This window comes from Microcaecilia unicolor, chromosome 5 (genome assembly GCF_901765095.1).
Source record: "Microcaecilia unicolor chromosome 5, aMicUni1.1, whole genome shotgun sequence".
In the NCBI taxonomy this organism is placed as follows: domain Eukaryota; kingdom Metazoa; phylum Chordata; class Amphibia; order Gymnophiona; family Siphonopidae; genus Microcaecilia; species Microcaecilia unicolor.
Genome location: NC_044035.1, coordinates 356,391,956 through 356,406,194, shown reverse-complemented (window position 1 = coordinate 356,406,194; position 14,239 = coordinate 356,391,956). Strand labels below are relative to the sequence as shown.

At 43.0% G+C, this 14,239-nt stretch overlaps 1 protein-coding gene and 1 long non-coding RNA gene across 2 annotated transcripts in view; both read right to left on the bottom strand.

Annotated features, from left to right (window-relative positions):
• Positions 1–1,196, bottom strand: part of LOC115470956 — a 16,165-nt gene extending 14,969 nt beyond the window's left edge. Inside the window, exons 1-2 of the long non-coding RNA XR_003942263.1 lie at positions 1,157–1,196; positions 519–646 (exon numbers count right to left, since the gene is read on the bottom strand). This is a non-coding gene — a long non-coding RNA (uncharacterized LOC115470956). The remainder of the gene's footprint in view (positions 1–518; positions 647–1,156) is intronic.
• The window catches only part of CDH15 (cadherin 15), a 110,177-nt gene that overhangs the window by 59,394 nt on the left and 36,544 nt on the right, over positions 1–14,239 (bottom strand). The window contains exon 4 of the mRNA XM_030204603.1: positions 9,124–9,268. Coding sequence (XP_030060463.1) covers positions 9,124–9,268 — 145 coding nt within the window. The remainder of the gene's footprint in view (positions 1–9,123; positions 9,269–14,239) is intronic.

Below are 14,239 nucleotides of genomic sequence, written 5' to 3'. Positions count from 1 at the left end.
ATAGTAGTAGTAGTAGTAGGCCTTGAGGTAGCTCCTTTCAATCGCGGCAGTGCCCTTCACCCGAAGAGATCAAGGTAGCTAGGAGCACCAGTGTGCCGTGGGGAGTGGGAGGGAGAGAGGAAGAGCTGCTGGCAGCAGGACAGTGTATGGACTGAGAATCGGGGGTGGGGGGGGTCCTCTTGTGGAGCGTTGCACTTAGCCTCCCCAAGCCTCTTATGCGGGGCACTTATGATCCTCATTCTTTGATAGTTGGAAACTCTGGGCTCCATTCTGACTTGGTTTTCTTTCATGCCTTTTTGGTGGTAATTGGTAATGAGTTACATTCAGATCACCTGCCGGAGAACTTTAATACATAGCACGTGGTTGCACTTGTATTTGGCTACAACCATTGCCACAGTGCTTCCCCTCCCCTCCCACTTTGTATCATGATACAGAAGAGAGCGACATGGAAGGTAAGGGATGGGGAGCAGCAAAAGAGGCAGGAAAGGGATGGGGCTGAAGCAGTGCTTATTCATTACCTCATCTTAGTGAACTCCGGTGGATTGTCATTGATGTCGTCAACGTATATTATTGCCATAGCATTGTTTGTGAGGCCATCACCAGCCATGTCGGCCACTTGGATCGTGACGTTGTATGTGCTGATTGTCTGGAGAGAGATGGCACATAATTGAAGGGGTTGAATTTTACATGTCGGTTCCATCTCATGTCTGCATAAGGTCATTAACCCCCTTTCCACTTTCTGTCTGACCACATGTCTCGTTGTGATGCTAAGGCCACACACATGTTTACCTCTTCCTGTAGCGTTTTATAAATTAATGGGGGATTACCTCCTAATTTACAGCAAACTTCGGTTATTGAACAGTGTGTCCAACAGTAAAGGAAAAAAAATGGAAGGGTGTTCCCATTGTGGAAACATCATTTAAGCTAAAAGTTAGAATAATTTACTGTCAGCCGCTTTCTAAAATTCTTAATTACATCATATCAGTAGGAAATGAAGACAATCACTCTCTGTACTCTGGATTTCTTTCTCGTCTTTCACCAATTCCAACTTCTCTCCTCCTCTATCCCCAACCTTCTTTCCTCCCACAATCTACCTTTTAAGGTTTTTCAGTTGTCCTCACGTACGCTAGAAGTCTTTGACTCCATTTTCTGTTACCTCTCGATCCAGGCCTACTTCCACCAACCGAATCTCCCCCTGTCACTATTGATGCTGAAGAGCTGGGGTGTTCCCTGTGTTACAATGGAGTACTTCAGTGCCGCATTGTCAGACTCAGGCTCATCGGCATCGGTGGCTCCACCTTCATCACCGAAGTGCCTGGGGCCAAAAGGAAAGAGAAACACTGTGACCAACTGTGGGGTGAGGGTGGAAAGAACCCAACGTTCCTGGGGCAGGAGTATTAGAACCCCTGCCAGAGCCTCCCGGTGCTCTTGCACTGACCCTGCCCAACATCTACATAGAGGCAAATTATTTATTTATGACATTTCTATCCCCGCATTAGCCTGAGTAGAACTCAGGTCAATGTGGTTTACATAGCAATCAGAAAAGAATGAACATGTTCAAAATATATTAACAGAAAGTAAAATACATCATATTATGTTAGACCAGTAAAACTTGAGTTAGGAGCAGATGTAATGAAATACTTAGTGATTCAAGCTAGAACTGAAATATGGAGGAAAAAGGGAAGGGCTAGGATTATCTGGGATAGACAGGAGTATTGAGAGGTGGAATGATGGTAAAAATTAATGCCATGAGTTTATTTGAAAAGAAGCTTATTTTCTTAAAGGCTAGACTGCAGAAGTGAATTTTCAATAAATTTTACCTAATAATTTTACATAATAAAATCCGCCCCTCAACACTTCATATTAGATCTCCCATCTCACCTAAACTATCTGCTCCAACACGGACTCTTCCCCAAGGAAACGGTAACATCCTACTTACCCCTATACTGAAAGATACAAAGAAAAATTAAACGAAATCACCAACTACCGGTCGGTAGCATCTATCCCACTGGTAGTCAAACTGATGGAAAGCATGGTATCCAAACAACTTACCGACTACTTAAACAAATTCTCAATACTACACGAATCACAATCTGGATTTCGCTCTAATCATAGCACTGAAACAGTACTAATTACCCTCCTAACAAAATTCAAACAAGAAATTGCAGCAGGCAAAAGCTTACTTCTCCTACAATTCGACATGTAAAGCGCGTTCGATATGGTTAACCATAAAATACTATAAACATTTTAGACTACTTTGGGATTGGTGGAAGTGTACTCAGCTGGATCAAGGGCTTCCTAACCACCAATTTATCAAGTTAAATCAAATTCGAACATATCTCACCATGGAATACAGACTGCGGTGTACCCCAGGATCACCACTATCACCGATCCTATTCAACCTAATGATGACCCCACTAGCCAATCCCTATCCAAACAAGGACATAACTCCTACATAAACGCCAGATGATGTCATGATATGCATCCCCTTCAAACACGACCCAAAGACTCACCAACGAAACAAACTCAGCCTGCAAATCATGAATTCATGGGCGGATACAATTCCAACTAAAATAAACGCAGAGAAAAACACACTGTCTCATCCTCACATCCCAATACAACATGAACAAACCCAACAATATTAACACCCCAGACTACACCCTCCATGTTTCTGATAACCTAAAAATTCTTGGAGTTACCATCGACCGAAACCTCACGCTAGAAACCCAATCGAAAACTACAACAAAGAAAATGTTCCAATCAATGTGGAAACTCAAACCAATAAAACCTTTCTTCCCGAGGGCAACATTCTGCAACCTGGTACAATCAATGACTCTAAGCCACCTAGACTATTGTAATGCAATCTATGCGGGATGAAAAGAACAAATCATAAGAAACGCCAAACCGCTCAAAACACTGCAGCCAGACTTATTTTTGGAAAAACAAGATACGAAAGCATCAAACCTCTACGCGAAAAACTACATTGACTCCCGATCAAAGAATGTATTGTCTTCAAAATCTGCACACTAGTGCATAAAATCATCTATGGCAAGGCCCCGGGGTACATGACTGACCTCATTGACCTACAAGCAGAAACACTACAAGATCTGCATGCACATACCTCAACCTCCATCACCCAAGCTGCAAAGGACTCAAATATAAATCAATGTATGCATCCAGCTTTTCCTTTATAAGCATGCAACTATGGAACACACTACCAAAAGCCTTGAAAACAACCCACGACCTATCAAACTTTCGGAAATCACTAAAAACTAATTATTCAAAAAGGCATACCCTAACGACCCAACCTAAATGCCTCGATCCTGCAACACGACGAAACTAATTCTCGATCTGGTCACACCTCAACCCTTCCTCCTTATTCCCTGATGTGTCTATCATTCATAAATCTTCTATAATGTCACAATGTATCTCTTACACCAGAATTGGTGATCATCATCACGGTCACTATGTAAGCCACATTGAGCCTGCAAACAGATGGGAAAATGTGGGATACAAATGCAATAAATAAATAAATAAATAGACTTCGGAATAACAAATAATCATCGGTGCATTTGATGGTTTTAGGTAAAGAGTTCTAAATTTTAGTGCCTTGATATGAAAAGTTAGCAGTATGGATTGTTTGTAGGTTACTTCTTACAATTCGGGAAATGTAGGATAAGATATTCTCTAGATGATTAAGAGGCATTTTGTGAGGGTAATTCAATGATGTTCATGTATATTGGGGCTGAACCATACAAAATTTTGTGAATGAAGGTACATAGCTTGAATGATAGTCTATCTTTTATTGGCAGCCAATGCAAATTGTACAGAAGGGGGGTTGCTTTGGTGAAGCCTTGTAGTCTCAATATGAGATCTGCGGCAGTGCAAGGGGAATCACTGATCTGTGATCAGTCTGACCTCGGTGGTGAGTAAGCTAATGGAAACGCTTCTAAAGAGGAGGATTGTGAAATTTCTTGAACTACATGGAATGCGGGACCCGAGGCAGCATGGCTTCACTAGTGGCAGGTCGTGTCAGAAGAATCTGACTATCTTCTTCGACTGGGTGACCAAACAGTTAGATGTGGAAGGTGCGCTTGATGTGGTATACTTGGATTTCATCAAAGCCTTTGACACGGTTCTGCACAGGCAACTGATAAATAAATTGAGTGCCCTCAGTGCGGGACCTAGAGTAACTGATTGGGTAAAAAATTGGTTGAATGGTAGGAGACAGTGGTAAATGGATTTTGCTCTGAAGAAAAGGATGTCGTCAGTGGAGTACCACAGGGATCGGTCCTAGGGCCGGCTCTTTTTAACGTCTTTGTGAGCGATATTGCAGAAGGGCTATCTGGTAAGGTTTGTCTCTTTGCGGATGATACTAAACTCTGCAACAGGGTGGACACCCTGGAGGGTGTGAATGACATGAGGAAGGACTTAACGAAGCTAGAGGAATGGACTAATATTTGGCAACTAAGGTTTAATCCCAAAAAATGCAGGGTCATGCACTTGGGTCACAAAACTCCGAGGAAATGATACAGTATAGGGGGTGAAGTGCTTCAGTGTAGGAAGGAAGAGCGGGACTTGGGGTGATTGTGTCTGATGACCTTAAAGCTTCCAAACAGGTAGAAAAAGCGACGGTCAAAGCCAGAAGGATGCTTGGGTGCGTAAAGGAGGTGATAGTGCCGTTGCATAAGTCTCTAGTGAGGCCCCATTTGGAGTACTGCGTGCAGTTCTGGAGACCGCACCTACGGAAAGATATAAACAGGATGGAGTCGGTCCAGAGGGTGGCTACGAAATTAGTAAGCAGTCTTGAATGCAAAAATTACAGGTACAGGTTTAGGTACCTCAACATGTATACACTGGAGGAGAGGAGGAGAGAGGAGACACGATAGAAACGTTTAAATATCTCAAGGGCATTTATGTACAGGAAGAGAGCCTTTTCCAAATGAAGGAGAGCTCTGGAATGAGGGGGCATATGACAAAGTTAAGAGGGAACAGGCGTAGGAGTAACCTAAGGAAGTATTATTTCACAGAAAAGGGTGGTGGAGGCGTGGAATGGCCTCCCGGTGGAGGTGGTGGAGTCGAGGACTGTTCCAGAATTTTAAAAGGCATGGGATAAGCATGTGGGATCGCTTAGGAACAGGAAGAATTAGGGGTTACAGAGGATGGGCAGACTGGATGGGTCATATGGCCTTTATCTGCCGTCATGTTTCTATGTGTTACGAAAAAGTACTGCTCCCAACTTAGGGCACTGGTATTTTCTATAGGGTGCAGCTGTGTAAGCAGGAAATTAGCAGAGCATTTTTCAGGTACTTTTGTGTTGGAAGGGACCCATTGGCATTTTCCTCTGTTAGAAAAAGAGATGAGGAATGTGGAGAATGAGATTTCTGAAGGATTACAGAGAGACGGAACTTGATAGTCTGTCCTCAGTTCTAGTCTCTGTCTGATGCTGACAGCAGAAGCAGCGCCCTGACGTTCTGTGATTATAGAACCAGCGGGGGTGAGTTTGGTGGCCCTTGTCCTATGTAGAGACACAAGGAGCTCTTGGGGTGGTGGAGATCCACCTGAGGAAGGTGGGGTTTCCAGCTGGGACCCTAAGTCCTCACCGAGCTGCTATTCTCAAAGAAACCAAGACGAAGATTTTGGAGGAAAGCAGAGTGGATAAAGAGGTAGAGTTTCAGATTCCCTTGTGGAAGGCTGGGAAATGGGGACTGGGACATGGAAGCAGTTTTCCTTTAGAAAGCAACGAGGTCAAATGCCCAGACAGTTTGGCCACCATGGCCTGAGTGTTCTGCTTAATAATTCTGGAAGGTAAAGAGCCGTTTATGAACTGAGTTGGAGTTGAGGAAGAATGAACTGCTAACTGTGACTGACTGACTTGGATACATTCCTTTGCTGTTTGAAATGCCACTTGTAGGTTGTGAGAGTTTTTTTTTTTTTTTTCAAGAGAGCAACTGTACTTTGAGTCCTGAAGTGCTGGATCTCTCCCAATACTCGTTTATTGGTTTGGAAACTCCATTAGTGACTCCCTTGGGACTTGCAGAGTTACCTTCAAGGAGACTATACCCCCCAAACATGTGCCTTGTAGAAGCCTCAACAGCAACAGGGCAGCAGCTGGAAAGATTATGTTTGGTTTGTAATGCACAGAGACAGACTCAGTTGTTTTTTTTATATTTTCACATCTGAGAACTTCCAGAATGTAAAGTATCACCAAGTCCTCAGCACCCAGTAAGGGAGGGACAGCCCATAGGAAAGCGGTGGGAGGAAATCAGGGAACAACAAGATTTCTTTTTGAGTGTCTCGTTTTTTCAGCTTCAATCCTAAGCTGCACTTGGAGTGGAGGAGTAGCCTAGTGGTTAGTGCAGCGGACTTTGATCCTGGGGAACTGAGTTCAATTCCCAGTGCAGCTCCTTGTGACTCTGGGCAAGTCACTTAACCCTCCACTGCCCCTGGTACAAAATAAGTACCTGAATATATGTAAACTGCTTTGAATGTAGTTGCAAAAACCTCAGAAAGGTGGTATATCAAGTCCCATTTCCCTTTCCCTATTTGAGATTCTACATGGAATGTTGCTACTATTGAGATTCTAGATGGAATGTTGCTACTATTGAGATTCTGTTGCTACTATTTGATATTCTATATGGAATGTTGCTACTATTTGAAGATTCTACATGGAATTTTGCTAGTGGAGGAGTAGCCTAGTGGTTAGTGCAGCGGACTCTGATTCTGGGGAACTGAGTTCAATTCCCACTGCAGCTCCTTGTGACTCTGGGCAAGTCACTTAACCCTCCATTGCCCCTGGTACAAAATAAGTACCTGAATATATGTAAACTGCTTTGAATGTAGTTGCAAAAACCTCAGAAAGGTGGTATATCAAGTCCCATTTCCCTTTCCCTATTTGAGATTCTACATGGAATGTTGCTACTATTGAGATTCTAGATGGAATGTTGCTACTATTGAGATTCTGTTGCTACTATTTGATATTCTATATGGAATGTTGCTACTATTTGAAGATTCTACATGGAATTTTGCTAGTGGAGGAGTAGCCTAGTGGTTAGTGCAGCGGACTCTGATTCTGGGGAACTGAGTTCAATTCCCACTGCAGCTCCTTGTGACTCTGGGCAAGTCACTTAACCCTCCATTGCCCCTGGTACAAAATAAGTACCTGAATATATGTAAACTGCTTTGAATGTAGTTGCAAAAACCTCAGAAAGGTGGTATATCAAGTCCCATTTCCCTCCCTTTACAGCCACTGTGTTGCACCTGCTCCATGTGTCCTAGGCAGGAAACACTACAGCAGCACTGTCTGCTCTGAAGGAGATTTCTGGGGAGCTTCAGGCTGAGAGTAGAAAAGTCGCACATGGGGCAGCTTTCAAAGCTATGTGGTGAGTTGTAACTCAAAAGCAATCCACAGATATTTCTATGAAACACTATAAAATAAGTGGTTTTATAAAACTTATAAAAATTGATAAAGAATTCTTTTTGAGCACTGTTCATGCACTTGATAATTTGTTGCCGGAGGTTTTTGCCGATGATGAAGCAATGATCTGTTTAGATCGCTACCGCTCTGTAAAACCCAGTAGGGTCTGAACGTCTTTGAGGCTTTTCCTTCCTTTTTTCATTATTTATATGTTAGTGTTTCATAGTGATATCTGTGGATTGCTTTTGAGTTATAGCTTTGGTACACCCTTTTTTGTTTCTAGATGTGGTGAGCTGCACAGTCTGAGGATACTCTGTCCTGGCTCTGAAAGGACATTGCGCTGGTTCTGAAAGGGAAAGGACATGTCTAGTGCTTTGTTATGAATATTACATTTTAGAATCCACCTTGGCCTTAGGGTAGAATATTAAGAAATAAACCATTTTAGTGGAGGAGTGGCCTAGTGGTTAGAGCACCAGTCTTGCAATCCAGAGGTGGCCAGTTCAAATCCCACTGAGGCTCCTTGTGATCTTGGGCAAGTCACGTAACCCTCCATTGCCTCAGGTACAAACTTAGATTGTGAGCCCTCCTGGGACAGAGAAATATCCAGAGTACCTGAATGTAACTCACCTTGAGCTACTACTGAAAAAGGTGTGAGCAAAATCTAAATAAATAAATAAAGATTCTAGAATTCTAAAGAATAACAAGATTCCATGCAGAATTTCAAAGTGTAGCAACATTCCATGTAGAACCCCAAAGAATAGCAAGATTCCGGAATCCCAAGGAGTGGAAGAGTAGCCTAGTGGTTGCTACTATTTGAGATTCTAGATGGAATGTTGCTAGTGGAGGAGTAGCCTAGTGGTTAGAGCACCCGTCTTGCAATCACAAGGTGGCCCATTCAAATCCCACTGCTGGTCCTTGTGATCTTGGGCAAGTCACTTAACCCTCCATTGCCTGAGGTACAAACTTAGATTGTGAGCCTACTGGGACAGAGAAATATCCAGAGTACCTGAATGTAACTCAACTTAAGCTACTACTAAATAAATAAATAAAGATTCTAGAATTCTAAAGAATAACAAGATTCCATGTAGAATTTCAAAGTGTAGCAACATTCCATGTAGAACCCCAAAGAGTAACAAGATTCTTCGGGATGGAGGAGTGGCCTAGTGGTTAGATTGTGAGCCCTCTTGGGACAGAGAAATATCCAGAGTACCTGAATATAACTCATCTTGAGCTACTACTGAAAAAGGTGTGAGCTAAGTATAAATAAATGTTAAAATCACCCCTTTTTCTACAGGAACTTTTTCCCTGCAAGTTTTGCTTTCGTCACCTCTGACACAGCCCTGCCTAACTTTCCTGCAGGTAAAAGATACGTTATTAGTCTCTGCACCTAATTTCACCCTTATGCAGCGTTTGTAAATTTTACACAACCTCTTTATCTAGGGAAATAACCAAATGCCAAGTTAAGTGGCTTTTAAACATGCCTTGAATCGCTTTCTGTCAACACATTCGTCCTTATCTGCTCAATAATTACCAAAATCATGTTTAAAAGAATGTGCTTGAAACATATTGCACCTCACTTAGGACTGTACGAGAGAGGCAGGCGATATGTGAACAAATAATATCTTTCTATTAAAAGCCACACGCTAGTGACGTTTATCTACTGCTCTGACGTGGTGGGTCTACCAGTCTCTGCCTTTCCATCTCACCTGGAACTGACCCTTCCAACACATGGCCAGTGAAGATACTCTTGCTGAACACAGGCCGATTGTCATTTTGATCCACCACCACAATCTCCAGATCCGTGGGATCTTCTAGGGTAATCCCCTCAAGGTCCACAGCAAAGGCCTTAAGCTGGAAAAACGCACAGAAGAAACTGTTGACTCACCAGAAAGATCACTGCTGAGCAGGACGCAAGGGCTGTGGAGAAGAGGTCAAAACACAGAAGCGCCAAGAGCCTTCAAAAATGGACCAGATCTTTAATTCACAACTACTACTACTACTTAACAGTTCTAAAGCGCTGCCAGGGTTACGCAGCGCTGTACAATTTTAAGGACAATCCCTGCTCAAAGAGCTTACAATCTAATGGACAAATGTAGAGTCAGTCAAGTAGGGGTAGTCAATTTGGGGCATTCTTGATTACATGAAAGGTATAAAGGTTAGGTGCCGAAAGCAATATTGAAGAGGTGGGCTTTGAGCAATGATTTGAAGATGGGTAAGGAGGGGGCTTGGTGTAGGGGCTCAGGAAGTTTATTCCATGCGTAAGGTGATGCGAGGCAGAATGGGCAGGATGTACAAGACAACGTAGGTCAGTCTTGTACATCGATGTGCTTTGAACCCTCTCTGTGTTGCTCTGTGGGAAAGAGATACCTATAAGTGTGTTCAGAGCTTCAGAAGTGTCAGATACCTCCAAGGATAGTGCAGGAACACTAGAAGGAATTCTGTAATTGAGGTGCGTTGCATTATATGCAGAATTACTGACACTGATGTCTGTTCGCACACACAATATTTATTTATTTGTTACATTTGTATCCCACATTTTCCCACCTATTTGTAGGCTCAATGTGGCTTACATAGTACTGGAGAGGTCTTTGCAGGCTCCGGTGTGAACAAATACCGGGTGATGTTGTGGTAAGATCAAGTTCATGTGGCACAGCCACATTAGGGAATCGGAGAACGGAAGAGTTGTGTTATGTCCATTACGTGCTTTAGTTTGGTTGTGTTGCAGAGATTAGGCATTTAAGTTGGATTGGTAGGGTATGCGCCTTTTTAAACAGGTTGGTTTTTAGTGATTTCCGGAAGTTTAGGTGGTCGTACGTAGTTTTCAAGGCTTTTGGTGATGCGTTCCACAGTTGTGTGCTTATGTAGGAAAAACTGGACGCGTAAGTTGTTTTGTATTTAAGTCCTTTGCAGTTTGGATAGTGCAGATTTAGATAAGATCGTGTTGATTCGGATGTATTTCTAATTGGTAAAGTCGATCAAGTCTGTCATGTAACTCGGGGCTTCTCCGTAGATGATTTTGTGAACCAGGGTGCAGATTTTGAAGGCGATGTCAGTATTCACCCTACGTGCTACTCTGTGAGGGGAGGGTACACCTAAGTGGCATAGTGACAGTGCAAAGGGGTGTACACAGGGGCGGAGCATGCATGGGGTGTGGGTGGGGCTACCACTTACCCATATAATTCACACAATACTGTTAGTTATACGCAATGTTGCTACATGTAGCCACACCAGGTACACCAGGTCTATGGCTGCTTAGATTTCAGGCACCCAGTAATAGGTTACACTACTATTTCTATAACGGTTCTGGGTGCTCAAATACCATTTTAGAACAGGCTCTGCCCCCCCCCCCCCCCTGGTACTGGTGTGCCTAAACAGATGTGCCCACTTATACAATTTCCTCCTAAGTGTGGGAGAATTCACATCCCCTGCAGTACTAGCCTCTCCCAGGAGGAGGTGCTGTAGGGCAGTGTTTCCCAAACAGTGTGGCAAGGCACGTTGTCGGGCTGTCACCACAGAAAAATCACCACTGCCTGATGTTCAGAACCAGATCTGCACTCACGGTAGCAGCAAGAGGCTGACCCTCCACAGTTCCTTGTGACTCTGGGCAAGTCACTTAACCCTCCATTGCCCCATGTAAGCCGCATTGAGCCTGCCATGAGTGGGAAAGCGCAGGGTACAAATGTAACAAAAATAAAATAGATACTATTGGAGATTCTACATGGAATGTTGCTACTGTTGGAGATTCTACATGGAATGTTGCTATTCCACTAGCCTGAAACCACTTAAATCTCCCTTATACACAAAACTCTTTGGTAACTTTAATGCTCTTCACATATCCAAAGATGAGAACTATGAGGATGCCCACAGTCTACTTGCCGGAAATACATTTGCCTTAATGATTGCAAAACTCAGCCATACATGTATCTTGTTTCAATACCTTCATAAGTTGACTCATTTTTTGGGGAACCCTCGGACGATACCACTAAAAGGCAATATCATACATTTCTGCCTAGTGGCTCAGCATCTCTTCATAGGGTCTTCCCTCCATAAACTATAAGTGCTGTTTTTAATGCTGTGACAAACAAACTCAAAAAGTGCCAAAATAATATACGTGTTATAAATAAATAAAGAACTCTTAAAAAACTTATCTTGAGTTCTAGTCCATGTCTCGCTGGTGTGATCCACTTAGGCTTCCCCTAAATTGCGCCCGACGCCGCGGGTTTCAAAACTTGCATCAGGGACTCGGGTTAAAGACCCCCTTAGATTCACAGCGATATACAAGCATAGACATCCGAAAACACTGCACTCGAATGTTCTTAAAAGGCGCTATTTAAAGGCTGTAGTACGATGTCGCATCCTAGTGACGTCTCTGTAAAAGAAGTAAGAGCAAAAATCTGGCGCTAGTTAATATATTCACTTCATTGCCCTTACCAAAATAGTTTCTGAAAGAAGAGATAACTGCATTCTGAAAATATATATGTATGTTTTTTTCTTTGTTCATATATAAATTCCAACTACAGGTACATGATGGTAATGTCTCCATATTATAAATAAATGGAGTGAAAAGGAAAAAGGGAAAAAATGGATAATGGATTAAATCATAGAATTCCATTCTACCGATTCATTCAATCCATGAGGATTAGTTGTATGTAGCTTATGTATCCACCATTGTTCTCTCCTAATCAGGGTTGTAGTACGATCCTGTCCTCTAGATTCTGAGGAGGACAGGATCGTACTACAACCCTGATTAGGAGAGAACAATGGTGGATACATAAGCTACATACAACTAATCCTCATGGATTGAATGAATCGGTAGAATGGAATTCTATGATTTAATCCATTATCCATTTTTTCCCTTTTTCCTTTTCACTCCATTTATTTATAATATGGAGACATTACCATCATGTACCTGTAGTTGGAATTTATATATGAACAAAGAAAAAAACATACATATATATTTTCAGAATGCAGTTATCTCTTCTTTCAGAAACTATTTTGGTAAGGGCAATGAAGTGAATATATTAACTAGCGCCAGATTTTTGCTCTTACTTCTTTTACAGAGACGTCACTAGGATGCGACATCGTACTACAGCCTTTAAATAGCGCCTTTTAAGAACATTCGAGTGCAGTGTTTTCGGATGTCTATGCTTGTATATCGCTGTGAATCTAAGGGGGTCTTTAACCCGAGTCCCTGATGCAAGTTTTGAAACCCGCGGCGTCGGGCGCAATTTAGGGGAAGCCTAAGTGGATCACACCAGCGAGACATGGACTAGAACTCAAGATAATTTTTTTAAGAGTTCTCTATTTATTTATAACACGTATATTATTTTGGCACTTTTTGAGTTTGTTTGTCACAGCATTAAAAAACAGCACTTATAGTTTATGGAGGGAAGACCCTATGAAGAGATGCTGAGCCACTAGGCAGAAATGTATGATATTGCCTTTTAGTGGTATCGTCCGAGGGTTCCCCAAAAAATGAGTCAACTTATGAAGGTATTGAAACAAGATACATGTATGGCTGAGTTTTGCAATCATTAAGGCAAATGTATTTCCGGCAAGTAGACTGTGGGCATCCTCATAGTTCTCATCTTTGGATATGTGAAGAGCTATTCCACTAGCAACATTCCATGTAGAAGGCTGCGCAGGCTTCTGTTTCTGTGAGTCTGACATCCTGCACATACGTGCAGGACGTCAGACTCACAGAAGCAGAAGCCTGCGCAGCCACATTGGTGATCTGCAAGGGCTGACTTCTACATGGAATGTTGCTAGTGGAATAGCAACATTCCATGTAGAATCTCAAATAGTAGCAACAGTGGAGGAGTGGCCTAGGTTAGGGTGGTGGACTTTGGTCCTGGGGAACTGAGTTCAATTCCCACTTCAGGCACAGGCAGCTCCTTGTGACTCTGGGCAAGTCACTTAACCCTCCATTGCCCCATGTAAGCCTCATTGAGCCTGCCATGAGTGGGAAAGCACTGGGTACAAATGTAACAAAAATAAAATAGATACTATTGGAGATTCTACATGGAATGTTGCTACTATTGGAGATTCTACATGGAATGTTGCTATTCCAATAGCAACATTCCATGTAGAAGGCTGCGCAGGCTTCTGTTTCTGTGAGTCTGATGTCACGTCAGACTCACAGAAGCAGAAGCCTGCGCAGCCACATTGGTGATCTGCAAGGGCCGACTTCTACATGGAATGTTGCTAGTAGCAACAGTGGAGGAGTGGCCTAGTGGTTAGAGAGGTGGACTTTGGTCCTGAGGAACTGATTTCGGTTCCCACTTCAGGCACAGGCAGCTCCTTGTGACTCTGGGCAAGTCACTTAACCCTCCATTGCCCCATGTAAGCCGCATTGAGCCTGCCATGAGTGGGAAAGCGCTGGGTACAAATGTAACAAAAATAAAATAGATACTATTGGAGATTCTACATGGAATGTTGCTACTATTGGAGATTCTACATGGAATGTTGCTATTCCACTAGCAACATTCCATGTAGAAGGCTGCGCAGGCTTCTGTTTCTGTGAGTCTGACGTCCTGCACGTACGTGCAGGACGTCAGACTTACAGAAGCAGAAGCCTGCGCGGCCACATTGGTGATCTGCAAGGGCCGACTTCTACATGGAATGTTGCTAGTGGAATAGCAACATTCCATGTAGAATCTCAAATAGTAGCAACAGTGGAGGAGTGGCCTAGTGGTTAGGGTGGTGGACTTTGGTCCTGGAGAACTGAGGTACTGAGTTCGATTCCCACTTCAAGCACAGGCAGCTCCTCTTCTGACTCTGGGCAAGTCACTTAACCCTCCATTGCCCCATGTAAGCCGCATT